Here is a 27956-nt window from a genome sequence, read left to right as displayed (position 1 = left end):
AAATAAAGAGACAGCACAAATCAGTTGGAACATTTTTTTCCTGCAAAACCTAGGCTCCATTATTATTAACTGATTGCTTAATTCAAAAGGTAGCATACAGTATAGACTACAAATGTAACTGTGGCTGTATCAATGTGTGCGGTTTCAGCTCACTGTTAAAGGAGGGTTGGCAGGGGTAAGTCCCCCCGGACCACAATTGCTGAAGCTCTGCTTCTGTCCGAGCGCTTAATTGCGTCAACTGAGAGTGCTCATTTAAAATAGGATGTACACACTAACAGTTTACGCTGCTCAGCCCTCACACAGTGGCAGATATCTGTCAGGCGGGACTGGGGGTAGGCTCTCTCGGAAATAATCTGCCCACGCGTTAAGCTGCTTTATCCCCGCCAAGCCTCGGTCGGACAGAGACGCCGCAGCTCCGCTCGCAGTCACAGCCTCAATTAGAAGAGGGGGGCAGAGAAAGGAAAAGTGACCAAAGGTGCGGAGCAAGTTTGAGAAATCGTTTTCTTTTTTCAGGATAACTGTGTGAATCAGAAGTGTGCGCTGCTGTTTGCTCGGATACATGACTGGACTCAGACAGACGCTCCTGAAGTCGAACCTACTGCTGTCTGGGAGGCAGGAGGCGTAAAACAAGTTAACAGAGGGAATTTAATAGCCACAGCCAGACGCTGGCAAGGGTGGCATGGGCATGGAAAAGGCTGGAGTGTGGATATTCCTGATAACAGCTTTTTTTAATCCAGGTGAGCTACTCTGCTTTTACAAAAGCCCGTTAATTAATGTTAATGTGAGCCCGGTTCTGCTCAACCAGGTGAAAGAAGTGCTGTGTGATCATGCGAATTTTGATGTCGATCCGCTACCTGTATTGCCGACACCAAAACCGATACTTTGAACCTGTAGAGGCAGCTGTAATTTAAGAGATGAATCAGTCAGTTTGCTAATTCTGAACACAATTTAATGACTACTAAATCACTGTGATTTTTACTTTCTACGATAATTAGTTAACAGCATAAAAGCACACATTTCAGGTTCATGTACATCACAGTCAACATAAAAGGGTTCATAAAGTACTGGACTGATCATGCTAATATCAATTCAGTACCAATACTAGCATTGGTTTCGATACTGCCGATTTTTGGATTGATCTGCCCAACTCGAGGTGAAAATCATGATTTCTCCGCTCTATGGCGATCCCAGTGAATGGGATGAAGTCAAAAAAACAAACTCATTTAATATAAACAGGTTAACCCAAAAGATAGAGAACTAACATGATTTTCAGAGCTTTATGATATTTATAAACCCTTTATAAAACAGAGAATTAACACATCTCTGTTGTTTTATTAATGCACTTTTATTTTGGGTTGCCAGGTTGTGGATGGTTATTACTTCTGCTAAATATTAGTGCATTTTTGTATGCGTATACACCAGGTGGATATATTAATACCCATTACCATTAATTCTAGCATCATAAAGAGTTTGCATGTTGCATTAAAGGCAGAAATAATCTAGACATATTTGTTGCACCCCGGATCTTTTTTTCCCCACTGTGATTGACACGTTCACAGCCTGAAACTCCACTCTCATCTGCCCGTTTAAGTCTTTTCATCTGTCAAACTACAATCAGCAGTGATCAACTCCACAGGAAGTTGTACACAATGTCAGCAGGTGCGCTGCTGCAATCACACTAAAAACACAGGTGCCAGCGGAGAAAGTGTGCCACATATAAATGTGTGTATGTGTTTGGATGAATGGAGTAACTCTTGCTTTACTGTAACAGGTGCAGCGGTGTAATCACACTAAGCCAGGGCCAAACATACAGCTGTCATAAGAGTTGTGGTCTTGTAATATTGAAGCAGAGGGTGGGTGGGTGGGACCGAGGTATATATATTGCGTAATGGCAAAAGATATTGTGGCTGCATATGGACGCTGAGCTGCTCGGACATCTGCTGTGATTGCTTTTTTCGCTCGTTCAGTGATAAACCCCCCAACTCCTGTGTGAGCTGAGCAGTAGTTTGCCTGTGTGCATACATGTGTTATTAGTGAGTATGAGGCTGGTGCATGTGTGCAGGATTGTCATGCTGAAGGCCAGAGCTGTGGATTAGAGCAGGGAGCAGAAGGGTGTAACAAGTTGATTGCTGCCAAGTCCCAGCCGGCTGACTGTTGCTGCAGTGTATCTGTCTTTTCTCTGGGCTCATGCAGACTCAGAGCACCTCTGCAGGTCTGTCAGATGGTGTAGGGTGTCACCAGGCTGATGTGAGTGCTGTCGCCACACTGTCCCCCCCTTTTGGAATATAAAAGTTTGAAATCCGTGTCTGCGGACTGACACAAAAAAAGGCTGAGTGAGACCAACAAATAGACATCCTCATGAATTCTAGCATAATCCACTGTCCACAGCTGGAACACACAGACGCTACCCCACAAAAATAATCCATCACAAACACACAGCCCGTCTGTTCCCTCCAGTTTTTTTTCCTTTCTCTTCTGTGTACCCCTTTCTCATTAGAGTCTGCAAATATTACGGCTCCCCCCCGCCGTCCCCCATTGTCTCTCAAACATTTGCTCTTCCTTCACAGATATTTTCCTCATTTCTCAGCATCTACCTCCCCCTCTTGGCTCTGTGTTCTCCTTTCATGTCTCAAACACAGATGCAGCAGCCATCATAATCCTTCATGAACTGCCCGCTGAACACCGGCCAAGCGTACTCTCCACGTTCCTGCGCTGCCACAGGGATTACACACTCGCATAGACACAAACATGTGTGGGTGTGTATTACACGCGCACAAACACACGTGCACACAAATTCCAAACAAACACAATGAGAGCTTATAATCGATCTGGGGGGAAATTAAAGAGAAGTTGTTTTTTTCATTTCATATTAGACAGAAATGGGCTGGAGCTCACACAGTTTAGTAAATGGAGTAAATGGAGGTCTACAAGTCAGTTTGATGCTGTGCAACCTTTTTGTTGGTGCTGCTGTGTGAATTTACATATAGTGGCATATATCATATCATATATGTTACTGTCAGGCCACCTGTAGTATGCACAAGGCAGGCTTCGGTGTGAGTGTTGTGTGTTTTTGTGCATGAGCACTCTACCTTTTAAAGAGGGCCTCTTTAAAAGTCTCACTATATTAGTTTTTTAATATCTGATTGACTTGAAATTTTGAACTTTTTATAGTAAATTTTGGCATAAAAAATGGACTTAGTGTCAGTCAAACCCCCAAAAAGAGAGAGGGAAATAGTTTGGTTTTCCTCTTTTGCCAGTTTAATCAGTCAAATGATTTTACAATGTGAATATACAATAATAAAAAAGAGACACAAATAGAGTGTATAATCCCCGATCAATCACAGATTTGATGGCCTAAAGATTAAACTGCTAATCTGTCCTCTTCCTCTGTCACATCAGGTCAGTTTTTTTCTTCTGGGTAGCAAAACACTGCAGTTTACTGCAGAAATCTTTATTAACAGAACCACGGCAGGTGATGAGATCAGTCTGAGTTTTTTTTAAACTCTCAGACACATGTTTGTAGTTACTTTATCTCTTTGGTATTGAGTTTGATCTCTGTGAACCAGTCATTCACAGAGATAATTTCATGAGTTAACCATAAGTCAGAAAGTTGTTTAACTGCAATTGAATGTTTAACTTGACCAAAATTGTAAAATAATTTACTGCTACCATAACTACAGATTTATGGCTACTGGTTGCTGCAGAGGTACTTTAAATTTAATGTATTGTCACATTAGGTCATTGTTTTTCATTGGTTTTGTGGTTTCAGACAGACTTTAGGAGTTGTTTTAATTAGAGTTTCAATAATTAGCAATCTCTTTAGGGCTGTATTTTACTGGTTGCTTACAAAAGGTTGGTGGGTCACTTCCAGCCGGAGACACAAATCCCCTTTGGGGTTGTGTCAGGAAGGGCATCCGGTTTAAACTGCTGTCAGATCAAACATGGAGAGCGACCTGTTTGGGCGACCCCTTGTGACAAGGGAACAACGGGGAAAAAAGGCAGCTCTAAAGAAAACAGAGATCAGCATTTTTACAGGAACTTAAAGTAATTACAGCAACAACTTGTACAATAATAAAACTCATGCTTGAACTGTTAATTAAGAGATTGATCGTGATAATACTCTTCCTTTCTTCCTTATTTTTTAAAAGCCTTCTACAACACCTGCAGGCACCTCTATTTTGAATTGTCACACATACAAGAAAATGTTCAAATTAGCCTCTCACGTAATGGCGCAGAAAGATGGGGATATCCACTCAGGATGCGAGGGAAAGGTCCAGCATGGTCTGGCTGCACGTTGCACATTCAAGTGTGAAACAATATTGGTATTGTTTTGTGCTTTTCCCATGCTCTTCTGTTGCCCATGCAGTGCTGTTTATGGAGTATTGCCATGTGGAGCTGTGAGGTCATTTCCCATACTCTAAACAATGGAAGAATGTGAATGGACGCAATAGGAAAGAGGAACGTGGGAGAGATGTAGGGCAAATGAGATGTGTGTGTGTGTGTGTGTGTGTGTGTGTGTGTGTGTGTGTGTGTGTGTGTGTGTGTGTGTGTGTGTGTGTGTGTGTGTGTGTGTGTGTGTGTCAAGTTGGTCTATCGGTTCTTACCTTAAGCCCATAATGAGCTCAGCTGCTCAGCTCAGTAGGGGGTGCTATCAATGGGAGGTGTGTGTGTGTTAGGGCAGGGATAGCTCAGTAGGTAAAGTGGTCGCCCCATGATCGGAAGGTCGGCGGTTCAAATCCACCTAACGGCTACCCTGAGGTACCCCTGAGCAAGGTACCGTCCCTACACACTGCTCCCCGGGCGCCTGCTTAGTGGGCTGCCCACTGCTTCACTGAGTGAATGGGTCAATTGCAGAGAAAAACAAGTAATTTCCCCATGGGGATCAATAAAGTATCCATTATTATTATTATTATTATTATTATTAAAAAAAAACCCACATAAGTGAAAGTGGGTCACGCCATGGATGAAGTTACAATTACACTTTTCAGTGTTACTCGCCGTGTTGTCTCATATTAACCAGATCTGATTAACAGTGAAAGAAAATTGCCCGGTTAAGTGAACTGCAAGAGCAAATCTTAAGCGGTGGGATAAGCAGCAGGTTAAAACTCACTGCTCGACATCTTTGGGGTTAGAAGCAGGAATAATAGGTACATTAAGCAGATCTGTGGGGTCAGGAACCTTTTCTCTAAAAGGAGTCATTTTCATGCATGGAGCTGCAAACTATATGTCGGTTCGACCCAGTATTTTGAGTTTCTTATGTTTTGGTTTATTTTTGCATTATGGATTAGTTCTTATTCTCTGGTGATACTGTTTTGATTATAATTATATTCTGATTCTTTAGTTATCCGATGATGATGATGTTGATGATGACGATGATGATTATTTCTGGTTTAGGTTTTGTTATCTTGCCCTCATGTTTGGTTTAGGTTGCCTGTGCTTAGTCTTCTCTGCCCGTATGTCCCTCTGTCTGTCCATGACATCATTATGCCTGTTTACGAGTCTGTGTCTCTGTCTGTCGTGTGCTTCCTGTTTTATTTTGTAGGTCTGTGTCCTATGTCAGTGCGTTCAGCTTTGTGCTCTCCCTGTCTCGTCAGTGTAATCAGCGTCAGCCGTGTCTCCCAGCTGTTTCCTCTTCGCTTCGTTCACCTCTTGTATTTAGTGTCTGTCTTCCCCTACTCGGTGTCGCGTCGTTAACGTCTGTTCACCCTCGCTTCCTCTGTGTGTTCCGTTTGCCAGCCAGCCTACCTACCTACCTACCTACCTACCTACCTGCCTGCCTGCCTGCCTGCCTGCCTGCCTGCCTGCCTAGTTATTCTGTTCTTCCAGTTTAGTTAGTGTTTTTCTGTTCTGCTTCTTACCAGCAATAAAGCTGTGTTTTGAGTTACTTCCGCCTCAGTGAGTCCTGCATTTTGGGTCCTCTCTTCCTGCCTGCCTACACACAGACATGACACAGGCTTTTTCATGGCACCACCACCAGTGTATATGCCACAGGTTAACCTACCAGTATGCACAACCTCTTTAATCAAAATTATATTTTTAATGCTAAAATAGAATTACTGGGTAAAACTTTATAATAGTGTCACACCATTAAGTGCTATTAAGGTATTAGCAAGTGCTTTATTCATAATTCGGCTTTCTTAAAAGTCAAGTTTGTGACAGATTTCTAAAATATTTGTTTGTTTTTTTGACAGTTGGTCTAATAAATGTGTTAAGCAGTGTATAGTTAAGGCAAAGACTCCTTGTTATCTTTGGCATGAATAATTTCTTGTCACAGCTACTCGAAATGTGTTTCCGCTGCCACATTCGTTTCCAGTCCTAAATGTATTTAGCATACCTTAGCATAATGACTGGAAACAGGGTGCAAGAGTTTTCCTGGCTTATATAGCTGGCTTCCCAGCCCCTCTGTTTATGTACAGTATATATAGTTATGGTACAGTATATTTCCTGAACTGTCTGGCTCACATAAATGTCACCACACATTTCATTCTTCATGATTTTGCAGGCTTTTTCAAAGTTTTAAGTGTGAGTTTAAAGCGCTAACATATGATTGAGCACACCAAAAGATAAATGCTGTGGCATTAGTGAGTCACTTTAGGATCCTTTTAAATGCCATTTACATATTTGTTTATAATTCTTTAGCCATTAGTGGCATTTTTTTTGCGACAAGCTGTTATTTGTTACTTTTAAAAAGCTTTGACTTGAAGTTGAAGACAAATGCTCCATTGTTACCTTTCTGAGGTGCTATATCATAGAATTACATGAAGTAAATGTACTCCATAACCTGTACTTATTCTTGTCGTGCTGTCAGGCCACAAAAAAAATTAAATAAAAATTAAGGGCTGTCGTAGACACATTCTTAATATTGTCATGATCAAATTCTTGTCAACAGTAAATCAAAGAAACAGCAGTTCTAATAATGATTTTTTTTCATTTACCTAAAAACTGGACAGCCAGTGTTGTATCATAGTGATACAGATATTTCATTCTGCAAACACACAGCTTCTTTATTTCTGATGTTCATCTTCCACCAGCTGTGTTTCAATATGTTGATTACCTTGATTCAATATGTTTTCGGGGAAATAGCTTGCATTCACTGGCAACACTTTTGTTAAAATTGAATAGGAGGTGATGGCTGAAATATTACATATTACCATATTTAGAACAAGAATCATGCTTCAGGTTAATAATTATATATATATATATATATATATATATATATATATATATATATATATATATATATATATATATATATATAATAAAAAGTGAGACTCCAGTTACTGTAAAACCATCCAGATAACTCTTGTCTTGACTAAATGGTTAGTTTAGAGCAGACTCTGAAAATAACTATGCATTACTTCAACCAAAGCAGGTTATAAAGATGAGCTGTCTATATGTACAGTAGTAAATGGGTCATAAATTATGTAATGCAAACGCACTTTAATATCCTGAATGCTGTAATCTGACATTGCTGGCCTTCCCCCCTCCTACAGACCCCCCACAAAAGCACACAATGCATTAATGAAAATGACCTTGCAAAGCGCAGTGAACCCCAGCATTAATACAAAACTTGCTAATATCATAAAACACACAGCTGTGTTTGACCATGGAAAGATTTTGTTCATATTGTGCAGTTGGGTCCTCCTAAGAGATCTGTCCAAGCTCTTGAGTGCATGTTTGCATGCAAATGCACAAAAGCCTATTAAATTCTCTGCGGATGTATATGATGAGACCAAACAAATCTATTCAAGTACTGAGTTTATACACTTTTTCATAATTGGTTTCTGTAACGTGACAGGAAAATGACAACAGCCTTTTCTCTGTAAATCTGTGTGATTTTGTGTCCCACAAATCAGTGTTCACAATCAAAATTCAGTCTGGCAACGGCTGAAATTGAACATTTGAATGAGGTACTGATTAAATAGCTAAGAGAGGACGGTGAAATTAGACAGCAAATTATCTTTGCTTTATCAACTGTCTTAGTTCCTGATCGCACTGATTCAGCAAGGTGCTGGAAGATGGCTACACTGAGGTCATAAAGGGATGACATGGTCAGCAACATTACTCAAGCAGGCTGGGGTGTTTAAATGACTCATGTGGTGCTCATTTATGCAAAATTTTTGATGCTAATATCCAGATGTTGCAGATGAGATTGGGATTCATGAGACCAGACAACGTTTTTGTTCTATTATCCAAGTTTTGGTGAGCACACAAGAATTATGGCCTCATTTTCCTGTTCTTAGCTGTTAGGAGTGGCATCCCATGTGGTCTAAAGCTGCTGTAGCCCATCTGCATCAAGGCTTGATGTGCATTCAGGGGTGCTCTTCTGCATACTTTAGTTGTAACAAGTGCTTATTTGAGTTACTGTTGCCTGGTGAGCTCATCACTGGACCCACTTCAGTTTGCCTACCAACCTGACATTGGAGTGGATGATGCCATCATCCACCTCCTACATCGTTCCCTCGCTCACCTGGAGACTGCTGGGAGCACTGTGATTTTGGACTACCTCACCGACCGACCACAGTATGTGAGGACTCAGGGCTGTGTGTCGGACAGGGTCATCTGCAGTACGGGGGCCCCACAGGGAACGGTTCTGGCTCCGTTCCTCTTCACCATCTACACTGCAGATTTCTCCCACAACTCCACCCAGTGCTTCCTGCAGAAGTTCTCTGATGACTCTGCAATAGTCGGCCTCATCATTGATGGGGACGACAAGGAGTACAGAGGACTGACTCAGGACTTTGTGGACTGGTGCCAGCTGAACTACCTCCAGATCAATGCCAGTAAAACCAAGGAGCTGGTGGTAGACTTCCGCAGGCACAAGCATCCTCCACTGCAACCACTGAACATCCAAGGTATGGACATTGAGGCTGTGGACAGCTACAGGTACCTTGGTGTTCATCTGAACAACAAACTGGACTGCACTCATAATTCAGAAGCCCTCTACAGGAAAGGGCAGAGCAGGCTGTACCTGCTGCGGAGACTCAGGTCGTTTGGAGTAGAGGGCCCACTCCTGAAGACCTTCTATGACTCTGTGGTGGCCTCAGCCATCTTCTATGGTGTGGTCTGCTGGGGCGGCAGCATCTCTGCTGGGGACAGGAAGAAACTGAACAGGCTGATCCGAAGGGCCAGCTCTGTTCTAGGATGCCCTCTGGACCCAGTGGAGGTCGTGAGTGACAGGAGAACGGCGGCTAAGCTGTCATCCCTGTTGGACGACATCTCCCACCCCATGCAGGAGACTCTGACAGCACTGAGCAGCTACTTCAGTGGGAGACTGTGGCACCCACGGTGTGGGACGGAGAGATTTCGCAGGTCTTTCCTCCCCACTGCTGTCAGACTCCACAACAAAGACTTTTTCAGCTGATCAAACCCTCACACGTGCAATAAGACTGCTATATGTGCAATTCTTGTACAATTCTTCTTCTGACGAAGTTGTACTTTTGTATTTTCTTACTCAGTTGTATATAGCATTTGTATTTCTATTTTATTCTATTGTATATACTATTCTATTCTATTCTATTTTATTCTATTGTATATAGTATTTTATTGCATTCCAGTGTTTTCTAATTTCTGCTACATAACTTTGCACTTTTGCTGTAACAAAACAAATTTCCCACCTGTGGGACTAATAAAGGTCATCTTATCTTATCTTTCTATCACCTCAAGTTAGTCTGGCTACTCTCCTGACCCATCTGACCTCTGACATCAACAACGCCTTTTCCCACTAGATATTTTCTTTTTTCTAGACCATTCTCTATAATCCTTAGAGATGGTGGCGTGGGAAAATCCCAATATATTTTTGAAATACTTAGACCAATCAAATTTCATTCCCATTCTGATGCTCGATTTGAACTTCGGGTGGTCTTAATCATACGTCAGTGTATTTAACTGCTGCAATTTCATTGGCTGTTAGATATTTGAGTTAACAAGCAGTACATAATAAAGTGACTTTTGTGTGCCACTAGGTGACAGTTGTTGTGAATTAGCATTAAATAAATAGAACAGAATTATTGAATTATTGCCCTTAATGTTACCATTTGATTTGCCAGAAACCAGATGTAGTAGAGATGCTACTATCTATTCTTTAATTACAAATTCTCCCCTTTGTATTGCATAATCATCTGTTAGACGAACAGGTGTGCCTAACAAAATCCAGTGAGTGCCTGTGGGATTGTAGCTGCTCAGTTTGTCTCCTTCGTTGTATTTTCTTGTTCATGATGCTCCAAATGTTTTCACTGGATGACAGTGAGCCAACAAACAACCATGTTCCTCCATACCATCGCGTTTGCTGGCTTTTGAACTGTGAGCCGTTAAAGAGTCTGTGCAGTGATTTCCATTGCAGACTCTGGTGATCTCTGGATTTTCTGAGTCCTTTGATGATTTTATGCACAGTAAAATGAAATTCCCAAACCAGCTCTGATGTTATGTTGAGAAATGCTATTCATCAGTCGTTGAAGCATTTGGTCGCAAACTCTTACCCAGAGTGGTAGAAACGCCTCCCCATCTTTACTTCAGAAAGACTCAGCTTCGCTCAGCTCTGATATTTTTTAGTCTTGTTACACACTTTATCATGCAACAGACTGGCGACCTGTCCAGGGTGTACCCTGTCTCTTGCCCTACGACAGCTGGGATAGGCTCCAGTGCCCCCAGCATCCCTGAAAAGGATAAGTGGAAGCGAATAGATGGATAATGTAACAGCCTATGAAAAAACAAACAAACTGTGAGGTTTATACCAGCAACTTTTTCCATATCCCATTTTTTTAAAAATCAGTCCTTAGTATGTGCTTTTCAAAACCCAACAAATTCAGTTGCAGCATTTTAATACATATGAAGATATGTCCAACAAATTATAGGGGTTAAAAGTTTTGCAAATCAGTTTTCTGGTTATCTTGGTCTTAGGCCTTAAATCTGAGCCCTTGCAATTTTGCTTTGCTGGAGATTTTCAGTGCTAAGTGAGTGATTTCCCATGATGCTTAAAGTTCAGAGAGTGGTAAAACTATTTGAAAAGATTCTTAACAGTCCTGATTGAGGCAATTTAGTTTTGAACAATGCTCTGGAGTTCACTTTATGTTGGTAATGAACTGTGTCTACATCAGCAAGATCTCTGGAATTAAATTAGAGATACAGCTGTGTGTTGTTAGCACAGCAATGATAAAGCATGTAACAAGACAGTGCAGTCCAGGAGTAGTAACGCAGCAAATATCACCGGAGCACTATTCGAGCCCTCGGGAGAACCACAAAGCTGTATTCAGTCCTATCAGTTAGTATCTTTATCATAAACCCACTCTACTTCCTAATTCACAGCCACCTCTTTAATCATAAACAGACAGTTGAAATTAAACCTCAGTTCTACTACTTCAATAGATCCAAATGCACACACTCTGAGACTGGCAAGAATAGAACAAACAGAAAGTAAGCTTTTAATAAAACAATGATAGGAACTTACAAGCAAATACGAAAGTTATTAGATCCTATTCTGCGCTGCTCCCTTATTTTGGATTTTTACACTGCACGCCTATTTTTGCATGCCTGGGGATGTTTCACTTATTAGGTGAATTTGTAAATGGTTATTCTTAAGGAGTCACCAAGCTAAGCTGATAATACGTCCAAAGTAAATAAAGAAACCAAAACTAACTAGACTAAGATAACCAAAGGCAGGGAACTGATGAAGATAGATTTTATTTAAAGTTCTAATTATTTTTCTAATGATACTACTCAAAGTGCTTTAGACTACAAGTCCATAACCATATATTCATACAGTACTGTATACACTCCAAGAACTGATTTATTAATTAATTAATTTTCTATGGTAAAAAGTAAACTAAAGCATCTAATGGGCTCTATTCATAACATGAAAATAATGGCCTGCAGAATGAAATATGGCACCTCGTGATCTTGTTTGTTTTCTTCTTCTTTTAATTATTTCAAACACGGAAAGCCCTCCATGTGCAAATTATGTCTACGGTGTCTAATGTACAATGATGGTTTGGTTAGTTAGTAAGTTCCACTAACTAACTTGTACTTGTGTATGTGGTGGGTGTGGCTCTGTGTTGGATTTGTTGAAGGAGATCAGTAAGTCAGTGGGAAAAGTAACAAATCACGCTTATTTTTATCTCTCTCTAATCCACAACCTTCGACCTCAGCTGACCCGTTACGCTGCTGAAATCACCTCTCACAGCTCAGCTCACTTTATGAGCTCAGCATATTTTCTGAGTGTGAACAACTTAAAGCACACCAGTCTAACGCTGTCAGCGTGTATGTTTGTGTGTTTGTTCATGGGAGTGTTTGTGTGTCTTTAACCTCTTCTGCTTCTCCTCTAGGAATAAATGGACAGACTGTGGAAATGGATGATGGGAAGTCAGGGTATGTTGGCTCAAGGGTGGATCTGCTGTGCCGGTTCATTAACAGCTCTCCGCCTGTCAAAATCTCCCAGGTATTAATTGCTCACCTAAATGAATGTACTATGCCAAGTGTATATGGTCCAAAACGTACTAAATCACAAAAACACAGTATATCTGGTCCAGGGGGTGCCTCATTTGTCACCCTCCCATCAAGGATGGCAGATGGCTGCCTCTACTTGGGCCTGGTTCTACTGCAGGTTTCTTCCGGTGAAAAGCTACTTTTTCCTTCCAGCTGTCACTAAATGCTTACTCAGTGTTGATCGTCTGGTTGTTAGCGTTTTCCTTCTATTATTGGAGGGTGTTTACCTTCCAAATAGAGCACCTTTAAATGACTATTAAATGACTATTATTGGCAGTCTTCAAAATTGAATTAAAGACTTTGACAGGTGGGATTGGCTCCAGTCCCCCCTGTGACACTAAAAATGGATCGATAAATGGATGGATGGATATAACAGACAAATAATAATTATCACTGAGATGACAAAACCACAACTATATTCGCAAAACTAAGGCTAAAAGTAGAGTTAGCAGAGGTATAATAAACTCTTAAAATAAGGTTTTTAGAAACAGCCTCTTAAACATTTTAGTAAATGGGACACAAATCCAGTAAAACCTGGAGTAATTCGCCTTTGCATGCAAGCGTGGTGGATATAATAATAATAGTAAACCTCGATCTATTTTCTAAACCGGTTATCCAACCAGGGTCATGAGAGGCTGGAGTCTATTCCAGCTGACATTAAGCAAGCACCAAAGTAACACCCTCGTCAGCCACTTACTCTCACATCCTCACCTATAGCTAATTTAAACTCACCAGTACAAGTATTTATTACGACACAGAACAGGTTCTTACATGGATTTCTCAGTGGTGGTTTTCACAAATAGTAGAAATGCACTAACATTTAACAATAAGATAAGATGTCAGTTTTGTAAACTGCTTTTTATCCTTACAACATTGTCTCTGTAGTAAGAAGTCAATCTAAATCTGTATTTGAAATCTGTATTTGGTTGAATAAAACAAATAAATAAACACTGCTAAATGCAGTCTGTTCCATAGGTATTTGGAAAGTGGTGGAGTTTTCACAACTTTCCGTCTCTTCTCCATCATAGTTATATTTAAATGAATAAGTCAAGATGCATTTGAGGTACAGTTAAGAATTACAGACATTTTTTTAACCCCACGTTCAAAGTTAACTGAGCAAACTGTCATAATTACGCTCATGGATTTTTGTAATCAAGGCAGCACGGTGGCACGGTGGTTAGCACTGTTGCCGCACAGCAAGAAGGTCCTGAGTTCAATTCCACCATCAGGCCGGGGTCTTTCTGTGTAGAGTTTGCATGTTCTCCCCGTGTTTGCGCGGCTTCCTCCCACCGTCCAAAGACATGCAGCTTGTGGGGATAGGTTAATTGGATAATCCAAATTGCCACTAGGTGAGAGTGTGAATGGTTGTCTGTCCCTATGTGTTAGCCCTGCGACAGACTGGCGACCTGTCCAGGATGTACCCCGCCTTTTGCCCTATGACAGCTGGGATAGGCTCCAGTGCCCCCCGTGACCCTGAAAAGGATAAGCGGATGGATGGATGGATTTTTGTAATCACGTGAAGGTAAATCATTTGCAGCCCATGACTGAAACCAAATGCTGATTTTCTTCCTCTGAGATGCTTTATCAGGTTGCTGCTTGTTTATGTGTATTTCTAAATTCAGTTTTATTGCTAGTAAGTGACAGACATGCTTAGTGGAGCGTATCTTGGTTAAAAACAATATATCTTTTCTCCCATATGGAAAAGATATATATAAATCTTATAAAGTTTTTATCTGTCTTGTATGAAACTTGTATGAAAAGCATACAAGAGTGAAAACACATATAAGATCCCTTGAAAAATTATATAATGAAACTTGTATGTTTTGTATACTTACTAAAAAATATATGAAAGTAATGAGAAAGTGGCCACTTTCATGAGTAAATCATGTAAGCCTTAAATGATTTATATATGATTTACTCATGAAAGTGGCCACTTTCATGAGCAAATCATATATGTTTTTACTATTTCTTTTCCATATGGGGTAATTGGCTCAGTCATTTTGGGGTCATTATCTTTTTGCACTGCATTTGATTAAATCAGAAAGTGTCATTTCGAAATTCATCCTGCTACTTCTGCCAGCAGTCACATTATAAATAAACACCAGTGAAGCTGTCCGTTTGGCAGCCATACCTGCCCACAACCTCACACACTGACCTAGCAGGTGTGTGAGAATCTCGTGTGCTTCGGATAATGAGCTCTTTCTTTCCTTCTCCCTTACTTTTCTTTTCCCATTATTCTGGTTAAAGCCAGTCTTAGTTTAATCTGTCCAATGAGCGTTGCAGACATCCTGAAAGGTGACTCTAGTTCATAGAGTTTGACTGTAATAAGCATACCACCTTGAGATTGTTCTTGACTTTGTAATAAACAGGAAAACAACTCTACCGTCATCCAGGTCACTTGTGTTCCTGTTTGGTGTTACTGAATTGGCCAGTGTCTTTCAAATAGCTAATTTTAGACACTTCTTAAGTTTCTCTCCTGTCTTTTGTCTTTCCTGCCTAATTTCACCCCATTAGCGTCTCTTTGGACCTCATATTGAGAGCATATTGAAATTAACTTCAGACCTTTAGTCTCCTGAATTTATTAGTACTTCTTAGTAGGGCTGGGAGTTGTTTAAAAATATCGATATATTTTTATACGAGATAAGATGTGACAATATCCTTTATATCGATATAGTCTATGTTACGTTATAATTATAGTTGTGGAGCCACAAGTTTGCCTCTCTTTCGTCAACTTTTGTCTTTACGCAACGTTACTCGGCCTCGCCTCTCCTTCACTGAACACAACTCCCCCTCCTTCCCCATCGCTTCACCTGCAGGCAGCGACAAAATGGACACGGCAAATCTCCGTTAACGAGTTACTGCGCATCGCTCCGTGCGTGGGGCTGGACGGCGTCAACGTGTTAACGAGCTAACCACGCTAACGCCATGAAGCCCACAGGGGCTGCACGGCCTAAAATCCTTTCATTCTCTTTAAAAGTTGACAGTGCGCCTTTTGTATGAATTCTGGTTGTGCTTGATGACCGCGAACCGATTTTATGTGGTACACAGCGCTCAGCAATCTGTCAAAAAATGTTTTAGTACGACTTTGGTAAGCTACGGAGCTGCACCGCTTGATGGATTGTCGGAGCATTATGGCTACCGAGGAGCCTCGCGTAGTAATACGAACTAGTGATGTGCGGATCGATCCTGAAATATCGATTCCTCCGATACCAGTTTTAGAATCGATTCTCACATTAAAATATCGATATTTTAGTAATTTAGGGTAAATTTGTAGTTTACCATTAACATGAACACAGTGGAAAGTAACTATATCATTCAGATTGTCTACATTCGAAGGAACTACTTCCTCTTCCACCTTTCATAGTCATGTGCAAAATACGGGTGCATAAATGTCTGCAGCCCCTTGGCGTGCGCACTCACAACAATGGCTGAGCGTAATTGGAGTCATGTGCGGACTATTTTACCTCCACAAACAGCTGAGCTGGTTTGCGATACATGTGGCAAAAAAGTGAGGTGTTGTGGCAACACCACTAACCTTGTCAAACACCTCAGAGTAAATCATATCACAGAATATGACGAGCGTATGTTGAGGCGAACTGAAGAGGAGGAGAGGGACAGGTGCTGCTAGGGCGAGACAGACGTCTCATGGAGTCCTTTAGTGCTGCAGGCAGGCAAGGTGTTCAAATAGCGCATAACTTCAGTTTTTTTATTTCTATATGATTAACTCTGCATTATTAAGTGATAAGAACAAGTAATCTGTTGTCCTTTAATCATTATGACACTTAAATTTGAGATACAGTAAATAAAATAAGTTTTTGTACAAAGTATCGGTATCGGATCAGTATCGTCGATACCACCCTGAATTCTACTTCGTATCGGATCGGAAAGGAAATCAGTGGTATCGCACATCACTAATACGTACTCTGCTTCAACGTAATATTACCGTATTGTGTGTGTATAAGGACCATAAATGGCACCTGTTAAGAGACATGCTTACGAAGCGGATTTCAAACTCCAGGCTGTCAGTCATGCAGTAGAAGTTGGGAACAGAGCAGCTGTGAAATCTGTCTCTTTGTTATTATGCTCAGCGTCTTTTAGTTTATATTCTGACTGCACAATTGTGAGCTCTTTGTTATACACAAAACCAACATAGTTTTCTTTTATTTATGGAGCCTTATTATTTAATAAATGCTCACAATTTATTTTTGAGTAATTCTTTTCATGCACATCTATGCTGTATGTTAATAAAAGTGCCCGTGTGACATCTGGGACACAGCTTTGACTAAGAACTCTCTTTTTGTTCTTACTTTATGGCTTTAAAAAAATATCAAGATATGAATTTTGGGTCATATCGCCCAGCCCTACTTCTTACCGCTAAGTTGTTCAGTGGGTGTTGTTCCTGAAAAAATGGGGCACTATGTAAAATGGGTTTAGTTAACAGTTAATGTAATGTTATTGAATATTTTGATCACATCCTGATTATTTGGATCCAGATTATTAACTGGATTTTGGACCTCCTAACAGACTGACCACGTGGTGAGGATGGGGAGCAGAGTCTCCTCTGAGCTAACAATCAGCACAGGATCACCACAGGGCTGTTGTCTCAGCACTAAACTCTTCACAACACTGTCATCATCAAGTACGCTAATGGCATCACCATCCTCGGGCTCATAAAAGGTGGGGGATGAGTCTGCATATAGGGACTTGGTTAAAAACAATGTCTACAGAGAGGAGAATAACCTCCTCCTCCTTAACATAAAAAAAACATCAAATAATTGCAGACTTCAGAAAACACCCCCCGCTTCTATAGCCATCAATAGGACTGAGGTAATGAGAGCCGACAGCCACAAGTTCTTTGGTTTTCATGTGACATTGACTATGACTGTAAACATCACAGCAACAGTGAAAAAGCTCCAGCAGCAGCAGCTTTATTTCATCATGCTGCTCAGGAAGGCAGAAGTGAGCATTCATGCCCTCACTCAAGCTTACAGAGAACTGATGGACAGCATCCTGACTCCTGGCATTACTGTCTGGTACAGAAACACCACCCAGGCCGAGAGGAAGGCTCTCCAGAGAGTCATAAAGACTGCAGAGGGATTATAAGGCTTCATCTTCCATCAATGAAACAAACCACTGTAAGATAAGAGCACTTCATATCATCAGAGACATCCCCATCCTTAATAACAATAAAAAAAAACAATCAGCACACAGCCTGAGACGCAGCACAGCAGACACAGCACACTTCCACTACAGCTTCGCTCCTGCCACAATCAGAATGATGGCAAGAAACAAAATAAGGACTGACTAAAATACACACAAGTGTAATAAACATTTCCATAGCATGCAATATGTTTTCATACTATAGTTATTTAAGTGTTTATAGTAATTTACAGTGACTTGCTGTTCCTTAAACTTGGAATAACTTGAAATATTGCCCCTTAATTGATCTTTGTTTTATTTAGCTTTGACTCTAATCGCTGCTCAATGTCTCTAGTATGTGGCAAATAAAGATTTTTTAATCTATCTTTTCTGATTTGATTTAATTTTAAATACGTTATGATGTACAGGGATACAATTACAAAACTTGTGCCACTGTCTAAAAAATGATGGGCCTGACCCAAGTGGGATAAACTCATTTCCTACAATAGGAATGTTGCCTCAAATCATATTTGTTGTGTGACATCTGTGGCTCATCTAAGATCTTTCAAACTTGAGCAGTATGATGTTCTCCATCATGTCAGGCATCTTTTCTCCATCGTGAATCATCCTTCTTTCTTTAGGTAACATGGCAGAAACTGGTGAACGGCACAAAGCAGAACGTGGCAATAGCAAATCCATCCCTGGGTGTGTCTGTGGCCCCGCCCTACAGGGACCGCGTTACCTTCAAGAACGCAGCGGTGAGGCGACGAACTCCCACTCTTGAAGACACCACCATCACTTTCTCTTCACTTCGCCTCTCTGATGAGGCCACCTACATCTGCGAATACACCACCTTCCCCGCAGGAAACCGAGAGAACACAGTGAACCTGACTGTCTACGGTAAGGCAGACCTTTGATGGATGATCTGTCGGTGTAGCACAGGTGGATTGCCATCCTCCATCCTTGACAGGAGATGCTGGACGTAAAATTGTTAGAGTTATGATAAGCATAAAAGGTTCAGGACTTTAGAAACTGTAGACTCATGAACAAAAACTTGTAACGTGAGGTCCATATTCAAATGCATCTACTCCTCATATTTCTCTAATTTTAACAGACAACATCAATCGCTGTCATCATGTATCTGCCAGCAGGAAAACCAATATGAATGTCAGAGATGATGTGTTTGGTTATTTGAATATTTAGAGTGCCAGTGTATTGCTCTCTTAAAAATATCAACAGTCCCACCGTCCTTTAAGCTGCTTATTACAGAGTTTTTTGATTATCTGAACACTCACAGTCAGACATGCCAGGACATTTGAAGACATCATATTCAAATCAAGAAACAACCCAACTATTTCATAATTTTGTTTGGCCTAAATAAAATAAAAAAAAGTATCATCAGTGCACCGTTTAAAAAAAAAAAATCCTGTTTTACTAGGCGGTTCTTTATTCATCTGTAACAAGTTTAGTTTTTTTCAAGGTCGAGAATGCACTGTCGCACTCATTTCTTCATTCATATAACAGAAGTTTTCTTGATTGATTTTGTTACTTTCCTAAATATACAGTGTAAACCAGCTTTCAGGTGACTGCTGTCGATACGCTATATCAGGGGTGCCCAATCCCGGTCCTCGAGAGCTACCGTCCTGTAGCTTTTAGATGCATCCCTACCCCAACACAGCTGAATCAAATGGTTTGATTACCTCTTCAGCATGCCATCGTGTTTGGCAAAGGCCTGATAACAAGCCATTCATTTGATTCAGCTGTGTTGGAGTAGGGATGCATCTAAAAGCTGCAGGATAGTAGCTCTCGAGGACTGGGATTGGGCACCCCTGCGCTATATGAACGAAAGCTTTCGCTTAATCGTTAAATTCAGGTGTTTTCATCCATACACTTAGCCTCTGCAAACATTTGTGAAAGAATCGGTTGTTCTTAAGGTGTTAAGGAAACACAGCAACTCTGGAAAAAAAGAGCCAGACCACATAAAGCAGGGGTGTCGAACTCCAGGCCTCGAGGGCCGGTGTCCTGCAGGTTTTAGATCTCACCCTGGGTCAACACACCTGAATCAAATGATTACTTCATTCATTAGCAGGCATCTGGAGAACTTCAAGACATGTTGAGGAGGTCATTTAGCCATTTGAATCAGCTGTGTTGGATCAAGGACACATCTAAAACCTGCAGGACACCGGCCCTCGAGGCCTGGAGTTTGACACCTGTGACGTAAAGAATCACAAGTCGCTGAGTATTGAGCTCCATAGTGCATAAAAGTTGCTGACTCAGTAACTCCAGAGCTCCAAACCTCCTCTTACATTGACATCAGCACAAAAACTGTGTGCTGGGAGCTTCATGGCTCCTGTACATGTAACGTGTGGCCCGGTACTTTTGTCTATACAGTTTATATAAGGTCAAAGCCATAGTTTTACTTATCAGCACTTTCATCAAACATTGTGTTGTATTACATTTTCACAGTTCGCCCAACAACTCAGATGAGTCTGTCCACACCAACACTGGTGGCTCGTTCATCCAACCTAAAAACTCCAGTGGCTACCTGCGTCTCTTCCAATGGAAAGCCACCCGGTACAATCAGGTGTGTGGGAATTCACTTTTCCTTTTCACAGCGTGCTGTCCTCTGATTAAGGTTTGCCTTTGTCATCTTCAGATAATGGTAAATGGCCTGTATTTATATAGCGCTTTACTAGTCCCTAAGGACCCCAAAGCGCTTTACATATCCAGTCATCCACCCATTCACACACACATTCGCACACTGGTGATGGCAAGCTACATTGTAGCCACAGCCACCCTGGGGCGCACTGACAGAGGCGAGGCTGCCGGACACTGGCGCCACCGGGCCCTCTGACCACCACCAGTAGGCAACGGGTGAAGTGTCTTGCCCAAGGACACAACGACCGAGACTGTCCAAGCCGGGGCTCAAACCGGCAACCTTCCGATTGCAAGGCGAACTCCCAACTCTTGAGCCACGATCGCCCCAGATAATGAGAGTGTTACTGCTAAATCTGTCTCATCTCCATGCTTTCCTCTTTTTAAAAACTTCTACTTTTTGTCCACTAAAATAAACATTTAGGTTACATTTACTGCATACACATGTATTTGTGCATCTCCATTAAGTCCTCACTGATGTGAGCAGGTGGGAGACCAGGGTACCTGGAGAAGTGACCACCCGAGAGTACAGGAACTCAGACGGGACATTCACGGTTCAGAGCGACTACATTTTGGTGCCCAGCAAAGAAACGCACAAAGAGACACTCACCTGCGTCACCACCTACAACGAGGAAGTCTACACTGACAGCGTCACCCTCGATATTCAGTGTAGGCCTCTTTTAAACCTAACAACCACATGACAGTACAGGCACTGAGAGCTTTTGTTGTGATAGTATTGCCAGCTAAATGTTTGTGCATGTGTGCGACAGATGAGCCAGATGTTTTAGTGGATGGGTTTGATGGAAACTGGTACCTGAACCGAGACAATGTTCAGCTGAGCTGCATAGCTGATGCCAACCCGGCCGTCTCTCTGTATCAGTGGAGAGTGTGAGTATAGCTCTAACATTTATTTTCTTACTTTCAGCACTCATGCAGCAGAGAGCAGATCATTTTCACTGGCTTCACCAGCGTGGTGTCTGAGTGTGATTCCAGCTTCTGCTTATGCATTATATTAAACTGCCATTTGACTGATTAATAGTCACAAACACCATGTAAACTCTTTATACTATTGACCAAATTACAATAGTGTCAATTTAATTCAGTTTAGCTCATTTTTATGCCATCTTGGGTGTAATGGCCGACCTAACAGCTCATTCAAGAGCTATATTTTTAGTTGTCACAGAAACCCTGTCCCACAGCGATGTAAGCAGGCTTTTATATAAAGAACCAGTTCAAATAATATAGACTGAATGTAACTTTTAAACTCTTGCGAGCCCTGAAGTGAGGTTCCCTCTTGGTTTTATTTCTTTCCCTTTTAGCTTCCTACGATAAAAGCATTCTTTCTTCCTTTTCTGGGGAGAGTTTACGTAGTGGTCTCTGTTGTCCTACTAGTCACCGTTTTAGCTCCAGATAGCTCCAGGAGAAACCTGTTTTGATTCAACAAGTCTTCATTTTCCTGGGAGATTTCATATCCAGTGGCAAATAGTGGTAGTGAGGCTTATAAGAACAGAAGGTGTTTTTATAATTTAGCTTCCACATAGGGAGATCAGAATCCGCTTCATAATTAAAAAGTTAAAGCCTAACAGCTGCTGCTGAGTGTCTAAGAAACATTGTAATATCTGGTCGTACTTTATCAGTTACACAGGAGTCTATTATTCCTAACGGCTTTATATATTTTTGTAGCTTCTGTTTTGTGGTGTACTCCTGGGTTTGTAAACTTTGATTTCACACCACTGTGTACTGTTCAGGATTAATGGCACCATCCCGAGCAATGCTGAGATCCGAGACAACGTCCTTACCTTTAAAGGGCCGGTCACATATGACCTGCAGGGAATCTACGTGTGCGATGCAACGAACAGCATCGGGACAAGATCGGGCTCCGTGGAGGTCAGCGTTTTAGGTAAGATTACATGAATTTGTCTGAAATTCAACATTACTACTTCTGATATTGTTAATGCTTTACTATTAATAATAGTAATATATAACACTCCTTCAGAAACAAGGTTTTGCTTACTGCTTTACACTCAAATTTTCCGTGCTGCACAGTTTTTGGAGCTTTTCCTTAAAAGTGTGTTGTTGGGGTTTTTTTTCTGCAGAAAAACCATTACCGCAGATCGCAACGAGTGATGTCATCAGTGTAATCGCCTTATTATTGGCTGCTGGAGTGCTCCTGGGCATTACTATCACAGTCCTGGTGCTTAAAATAAGAAGTAGAAAGTACGACGCCTCGTACGTAAACAGCTCTCCATCTTTTTGCTTCACACGTGCCTGTTTTTTACGACACGGTTTAAAACCTTTAATACATCACTTATTTTGTTTTCTGCTTGATCAGTGACTCTCCATCCAGAAAATTGTCCCAGCCAATAAGAAAAAGGCCAGCAGATGACGTCCAGGTAACGTTTGCACTGAGTGGAATTTAGATAGCACATATTTAAAAAGTTTGTAAAATGTCCACAGGGATTTGGCTAATCCACTAATAAAATAGAAATAAAAATAAAATTGTTCCGGGCCACTACTGAGAGGACAGAAACTTCAGTGAGGACTTTTATGTCGTAAAGTATGTACCTATAGTTCAGGATTTGTACTAGCTTAGATACAATTACCCCTTATTTCTTCATGTTTTCCTTCCAAGAAGACAGACTTGTTTTTTTAAGTAAGTAAGTAAGTAAGTAAGTAAGTAAGTAAGTAAGTAAGTAAGTAAACTTTATTTATTAAGCGCTTTTCACAGCCAGACAATCACAAAGCGCTGTACACAAATATTAAAATAAACAATAAATTCAATAGACATTATATACAATGTAAAAGATCAAATGTAAAAAATGTAAAAAATATAAAATATGTAGATCAACAAAAGGCTTGTTTGAACAGAAGAGTTTTTAACTGTTTTTTAAAAGAATCCACAGAGTCAAGCAAACGTAATTGTAGTGGTAAACTGTTCCACAGCCAGTGGGCTTGAGCAAGTTTTCCAGGTTCATAAAGGCCTTTTAAAGCTTTTCTTTGCTGCTTTTTCCACTGTTCATGACCATTTTTAGAGGAATTATTTGTTTGTTTGTTAAACCACTTAACACCGACTGAGTCATTCAAGCTTAAAAAAAGTCACTTAACTCAAGGGATAAACCAGTGTTGAGTGTACACACTGGTTCAAAAGAAAGAACCAATTTTAAATTGTACTGTTAGACACTTTATTACCAGCAGCCCCCCCCTCAATTTAGTTATTTGAATGTCAACCTTAACACAGTTTGACAGGCATAAAATAGTAATTTGGCATCTAGATGATCCCCAAATAGGTTTTAGCCAAAAACTTTGATTGGTGTGCAGTATGTTCTCAGGAAATTTCAAGTAACTGGACAAGTGGAAGACAACAGAAGACCTGAAAACTATTTACAGCAGATAAACAGTATCTGACGCCGCTTTCTTAAGAAACAGGAAGAAAAATCCAGCAAAAACATGACACAGGAGCTGGGAGATGCATCTGGCCCCTCTCTTGAATAGTTTTCTGTTCACTGACGCCTCATCAGGATTGGTCTCAGTGGAAGTGTGGATGTTAAGAAGCTATTCTTAATGAAGGGAAACAGGGAGAAAAGGGTGGCGGTATGCCACATTACACAAGAACTGGCCTGAAAATCAGTGTCAAATTTAAAAATGTCATTAGATATCAGGTCAGGATAGAGGTACAGTGACTGTCTTCAGCCATCTGTAAAACATTGTGGAGGTTCTGTCACGGTTCAAAGCTGCATTTCAGCCAGTGGTGAACATAGATTATAGTAGATAGAAAAACATGAACATAGCAAATGACCACAAACACACTTCCAATTCTATCAAAAGCATACCTGGATAGAAAAACACAGCGGAGCACTATCAGTCATGGATTGTCCTCCCCAGACCCTGGACATCAGCATTAGCCGCGTGGGGTCATCCTGACAGAGAACGGAGGAAAAGCCAGCCGACATCCAAAGAAGAGCTTTGAGTACCCTTCAAGAAGCTTAAAGAATTATTCCTGAAGACTAATTAAGGAAATTACAATAAAGTTTGACTGAGAGTGTTCAGGCTATGTTGAAGAGTAAAGGCAGTCATACTAAATACTGACTGTAAATCTTATTAGAATTGTACAAACTCTGTTTTTGCCTTATATGCCTTATTTATATATTTCCATGTAAGTTTGTACCTGTTTCCCATCTTCCTTCACTGAAAAAAAAGACCATGTTGGATTTATTTAATTCAATAGTGGACATTGGTGGCACACAGTTGTTTTGCTTTGGCAGAAACTTAAACAACTTAGTTAAATCAACATAACTTATTCATATTCAATAAACCTGTGCATTTTGTGTTGATTAAACAGGATTGAAACATGTGTAGATGAAGTAAGTTGAACTCCTGGAATATTTTAATCGTTCACAATTTTGTCATTTTATTCCAAAACTATTCAATAGCTTTTACCCCAGTACTATGTGGTCACTTAAATACTACATGTTATCTTCATATTATATAATGTTCAACAAAGTCTAGAGTCTGGTTAACATAAACATTAAATGGATTTACAGCAATTACCTTCCTCCTATCTTTATACAAGTTGGAGGGGTGGCTGGGGCATAACCCTGAAGTGATAGATTAAGAGGCAGGGTACACCTTGGACAGCTCACCAGTCTATCAAGTAGAGACAAACAACCATTCATGGGCAATTTGGAATTAACCTAACTCTAATAATTGCATGATTTTTAACTGTGGGAGGAAACCAGAATACCCAGAGAGAACCCAGTGCAAACTAGCCAGATTGCAGATTTGAACCCAGGACCTTCTTGCTGTGAGACAACAAAATTGACAAAAGTTTGAAATCTCATGTGATCTTGTGAATTTCATAAGTCCAGCAACTAGCCACTCTTACTAGATTGTATCATGTCATCTCAACAAGAACAAATTAAGGTGTTGAATTTCATACAAATCCTACATGATTTAATTGCGTTCACCATAGAAACATGAAATTATTTTGTTCAAATTACAAGTTAGACTTTTGTAAATGTAACAATCACCCAGCCTTCAGCGGCTGCTCGACTTGACTGAGATGGATGCCTTCCTCAAACCACGATCCAAAGCCGTCGAGATGAAATCACATGCAGTGTCGCGAGATTTAACATTGCTATATTATTGACTTACTTACTCACTCGAACATGATATGAACAATTTAATATACCATCTCTGCATATAATGCAGTTTCTACACTATACTGTATCTACACTTCACTTTAAAGCATCAGGCAATTGTGTTGAATACACGCAAGATGCTTACATAAATCCAAGAGATGGGCAATCCCTTTTTTTCAGTGTAGTGAAATTTAAACCCCCCCCCCCCCCCCCCCCCCCCCACAGATGATTCACGACTCACAATACTGTAGATCTTTAATAAACACGCCTCCTTTCTTCACAGCATTCAGCACGGTTTTACGAAGAGCTTCCAAGCACAGCTGACTATGTGAGCTACAGACTGGCCTGTAACAAAGAGGATTACCCAGAGCCCTACTCCCCTCCAATCAACCCTCCTCTTACATTTCTTCCCCAGCACCCCTACCACTCTACTCCTCCAAACCCTGCAACGACCATCAGCAGCACCGCCGCATCAGGAAACACCTTCTCTCCTCCTTCACACACCACTGCCATCTTTAAATACCCCTCTGTACCAGGTCTGTCCTCTCCTCCCCCAGGAGTAGCAGCGTACACTTTTCCCAAAGAGCAGTATGTCTGAAACGACATCAGCGAAACGACACGAATGAAAAAAAAACAAAAAAAACCCCAAACATATTTAACCTGACTGGACTATGGGGCAGTGTCTCTGCACCACTGAGGATAAGGACAATAAAGGTTTGGCTATTGGACTTTGAATTAAGGCCAGTTTGGAAACATTTTCTCTCTTTGTCCTGATTTATTGTGCTCTACTTGTTCAATGAAAAAAGGAAGGCTGTGACCCTTAAAGGTGAATTGAATTTCTTTTGAAAAATGTCTATTTCATGGTTGTATTAGATTTTGATTATATCAAACTGAATGGATGGGGTTATCTCTTGATGTGGTTGATTACTTACTTTATCCTCTATAGCATCATTTTGTAAAAAAAAAAAAAAAAAAGGAAAAAAAAGAAAAAAAAAGGAAAAAAATAAAGAAAAGAAAAGAGGAAAAAGTAAATGGAAACAAAAAGAAAAAAGAAAATACAGTTTCCTACTTGATATTTGATTCCCATTGTCTTCATCCCGTGGAACAACAGATATTACCTTTTGATTTTACCTCTTGGTTTAATGTAATACTACTGCTGTGCTTGTATTTTGTATAATCTACCTTTTTTTCTATGTAAAGAAAAATGTTTTTATTTACTGAGGAGATTATGTGATGATTTGTAAAGTTGATGTTTTTATTTGTGGTATCTGTGGGTTTTAGCATTCATTGACACTGGTTGTTATTTTGTTAAATAAAAATGATCACATAAATGTGCTTCAACAGTCTAGTAGCTGGGTAAAACAAACTCACCACAACATGGCTGTGATGGTAGGACCCTCTTTTGACATTCAGATCTGTTTGAGATCTTCGTGGCACAGATTCAACAAGGTGCTGGAAACACTCCTCAGAGATTTTGGTTAATACCGACATGGCAGCATCACACAGTTGCTGCAGATTTGCTGCAGGTCCAGGATGGGAATATCCGGTTCCAACCCATCCCAAAGCTGCTCTATTTAATTAATTAATCTAATAATGGTGTGTTATCCTGCTGGAATCAGGAGCCTCAAGACGATGGATACACTGTGGTTATAAAGACAACCTGCGGTGTTTCAAGGACGCTCAGTTGGCACTTAAGGGCCCAAAAAGAAAAATCCCCCACCATCACACCACCAGTCTGAGTCATTAATAAAATCCAGGATGGAGTCATGCTTTTACGTTATCTACACTAAACTCTGACCCTACCATCTGAGACCCTTCTGACCGGGCAACATCTTTCAAATTTTCAGTTGTCCAGTTTGGTGAGTCTGAGACGCTCTTCTGCATACCTTGGCTGTAACAAGTGGTTATTAAAGTTACTCTTGCCTACCTAACAGCTCAAACCAGTCAGGCCTTTCTCCTCTGACCTCTGGCGTCAATAAGGCATTTTCATTCGGAGAACAGCTGCTCACTGGATGTTTTCTCTTTTTCTAGTCATTCTCTGTAAAACAGAAAGATGGTTGTGCGGGAAGATCAACAGTTTCTTAAAATATTTAGAACAGTCCATCTAGCCAATAAACGTGCCAAGTTCAAAGTCACTTTATTCACCCTACAACTCCATTGTAATGCAGGTCATCTCGACAGTGTCTACATGCCCAAATTCAGTGAGTTGCTGCCATGTGATTGGCTGATTAGATCTTTGAGTTAACCAATAGAACAGATCTACCTAATCAAGTTTCTATAAGTAGGCGGCCCATTTAAATAATTGTGTTACAAACACTGAAGTCTGCAATGGCTTTCTTTCATTTTGGATTAAAAAAAAAAATCTCTAACATTAGTGACCAATTTACTTTTTAACTAGTGAGACTGAATAAAAAGTTATTAAAATTTAACCTGTCAATGCTGAAAGGGTAACTGAATTTGTTTGTGTGTGATAGTTTCACACACAAACAAACTCTCCCATGTACACAACTATACACTTACTCTGTGATTTAAATCCCTCAGGGA

At 40.6% G+C, this 27956-nt stretch overlaps 1 protein-coding gene across 2 annotated transcripts; it reads left to right on the top strand.

Moving 5' to 3' along the window:
* Positions 1-323: 323 nt before the first annotated feature.
* nectin1a (nectin cell adhesion molecule 1a) lies at positions 324-26725 on the top strand. Of its 2 annotated transcripts, none has more exons than XM_080866533.1 (10): positions 324-475; positions 12321-12433; positions 18261-18519; positions 20086-20203; positions 20762-20943; positions 21045-21162; positions 22023-22174; positions 22371-22503; positions 22607-22667; positions 25696-26725. In XM_080866533.1, the coding sequence occupies exons 2-10, from the start codon at positions 12344-12346 to the stop codon at positions 26008-26010; spliced, it is 1428 nt and encodes a 475-aa protein (XP_080722659.1). In that variant the 5' UTR covers positions 324-475; positions 12321-12343; the 3' UTR covers positions 26011-26725. The 2 variants fall into 2 exon arrangements, with proteins under 2 accessions (XP_080722659.1, XP_080722658.1); XM_080866532.1 differs by having other exon boundaries at positions 324-737.
* The last annotated feature ends 1231 nt before the right edge of the window (positions 26726-27956 follow it).

Source organism: Rhamphochromis sp. 'chilingali' (assembly GCF_963969265.1).
Source record: "Rhamphochromis sp. 'chilingali' genome assembly, chromosome: 19".
Taxonomy (NCBI): Eukaryota; Metazoa; Chordata; class Actinopteri; order Cichliformes; family Cichlidae; genus Rhamphochromis; species Rhamphochromis sp. 'chilingali'.
This window is presented reverse-complemented; position numbering and strand designations above follow the sequence as displayed.

What these genes read in the sequence shown, in the direction of transcription:
- nectin1a (XM_080866532.1), top strand. Translation starts at nt 680, where the DNA reads ATGGGCATGGAAAAGGCTGGAGTGTGGATATTCCTGATAACAGCTTTT. An exon ending in AACAGCTTTTTTTAATCCAG is followed by an intron (nt 738 to 12,320) that starts GTGAGCTACTCT and finishes CTTCTCCTCTAG; the next exon opens with GAATAAATGGACAGACTGTG. An exon ending in CGCCTGTCAAAATCTCCCAG is followed by an intron (nt 12,434 to 18,260) that starts GTATTAATTGCT and finishes TTCTTTCTTTAG; the next exon opens with GTAACATGGCAGAAACTGGT.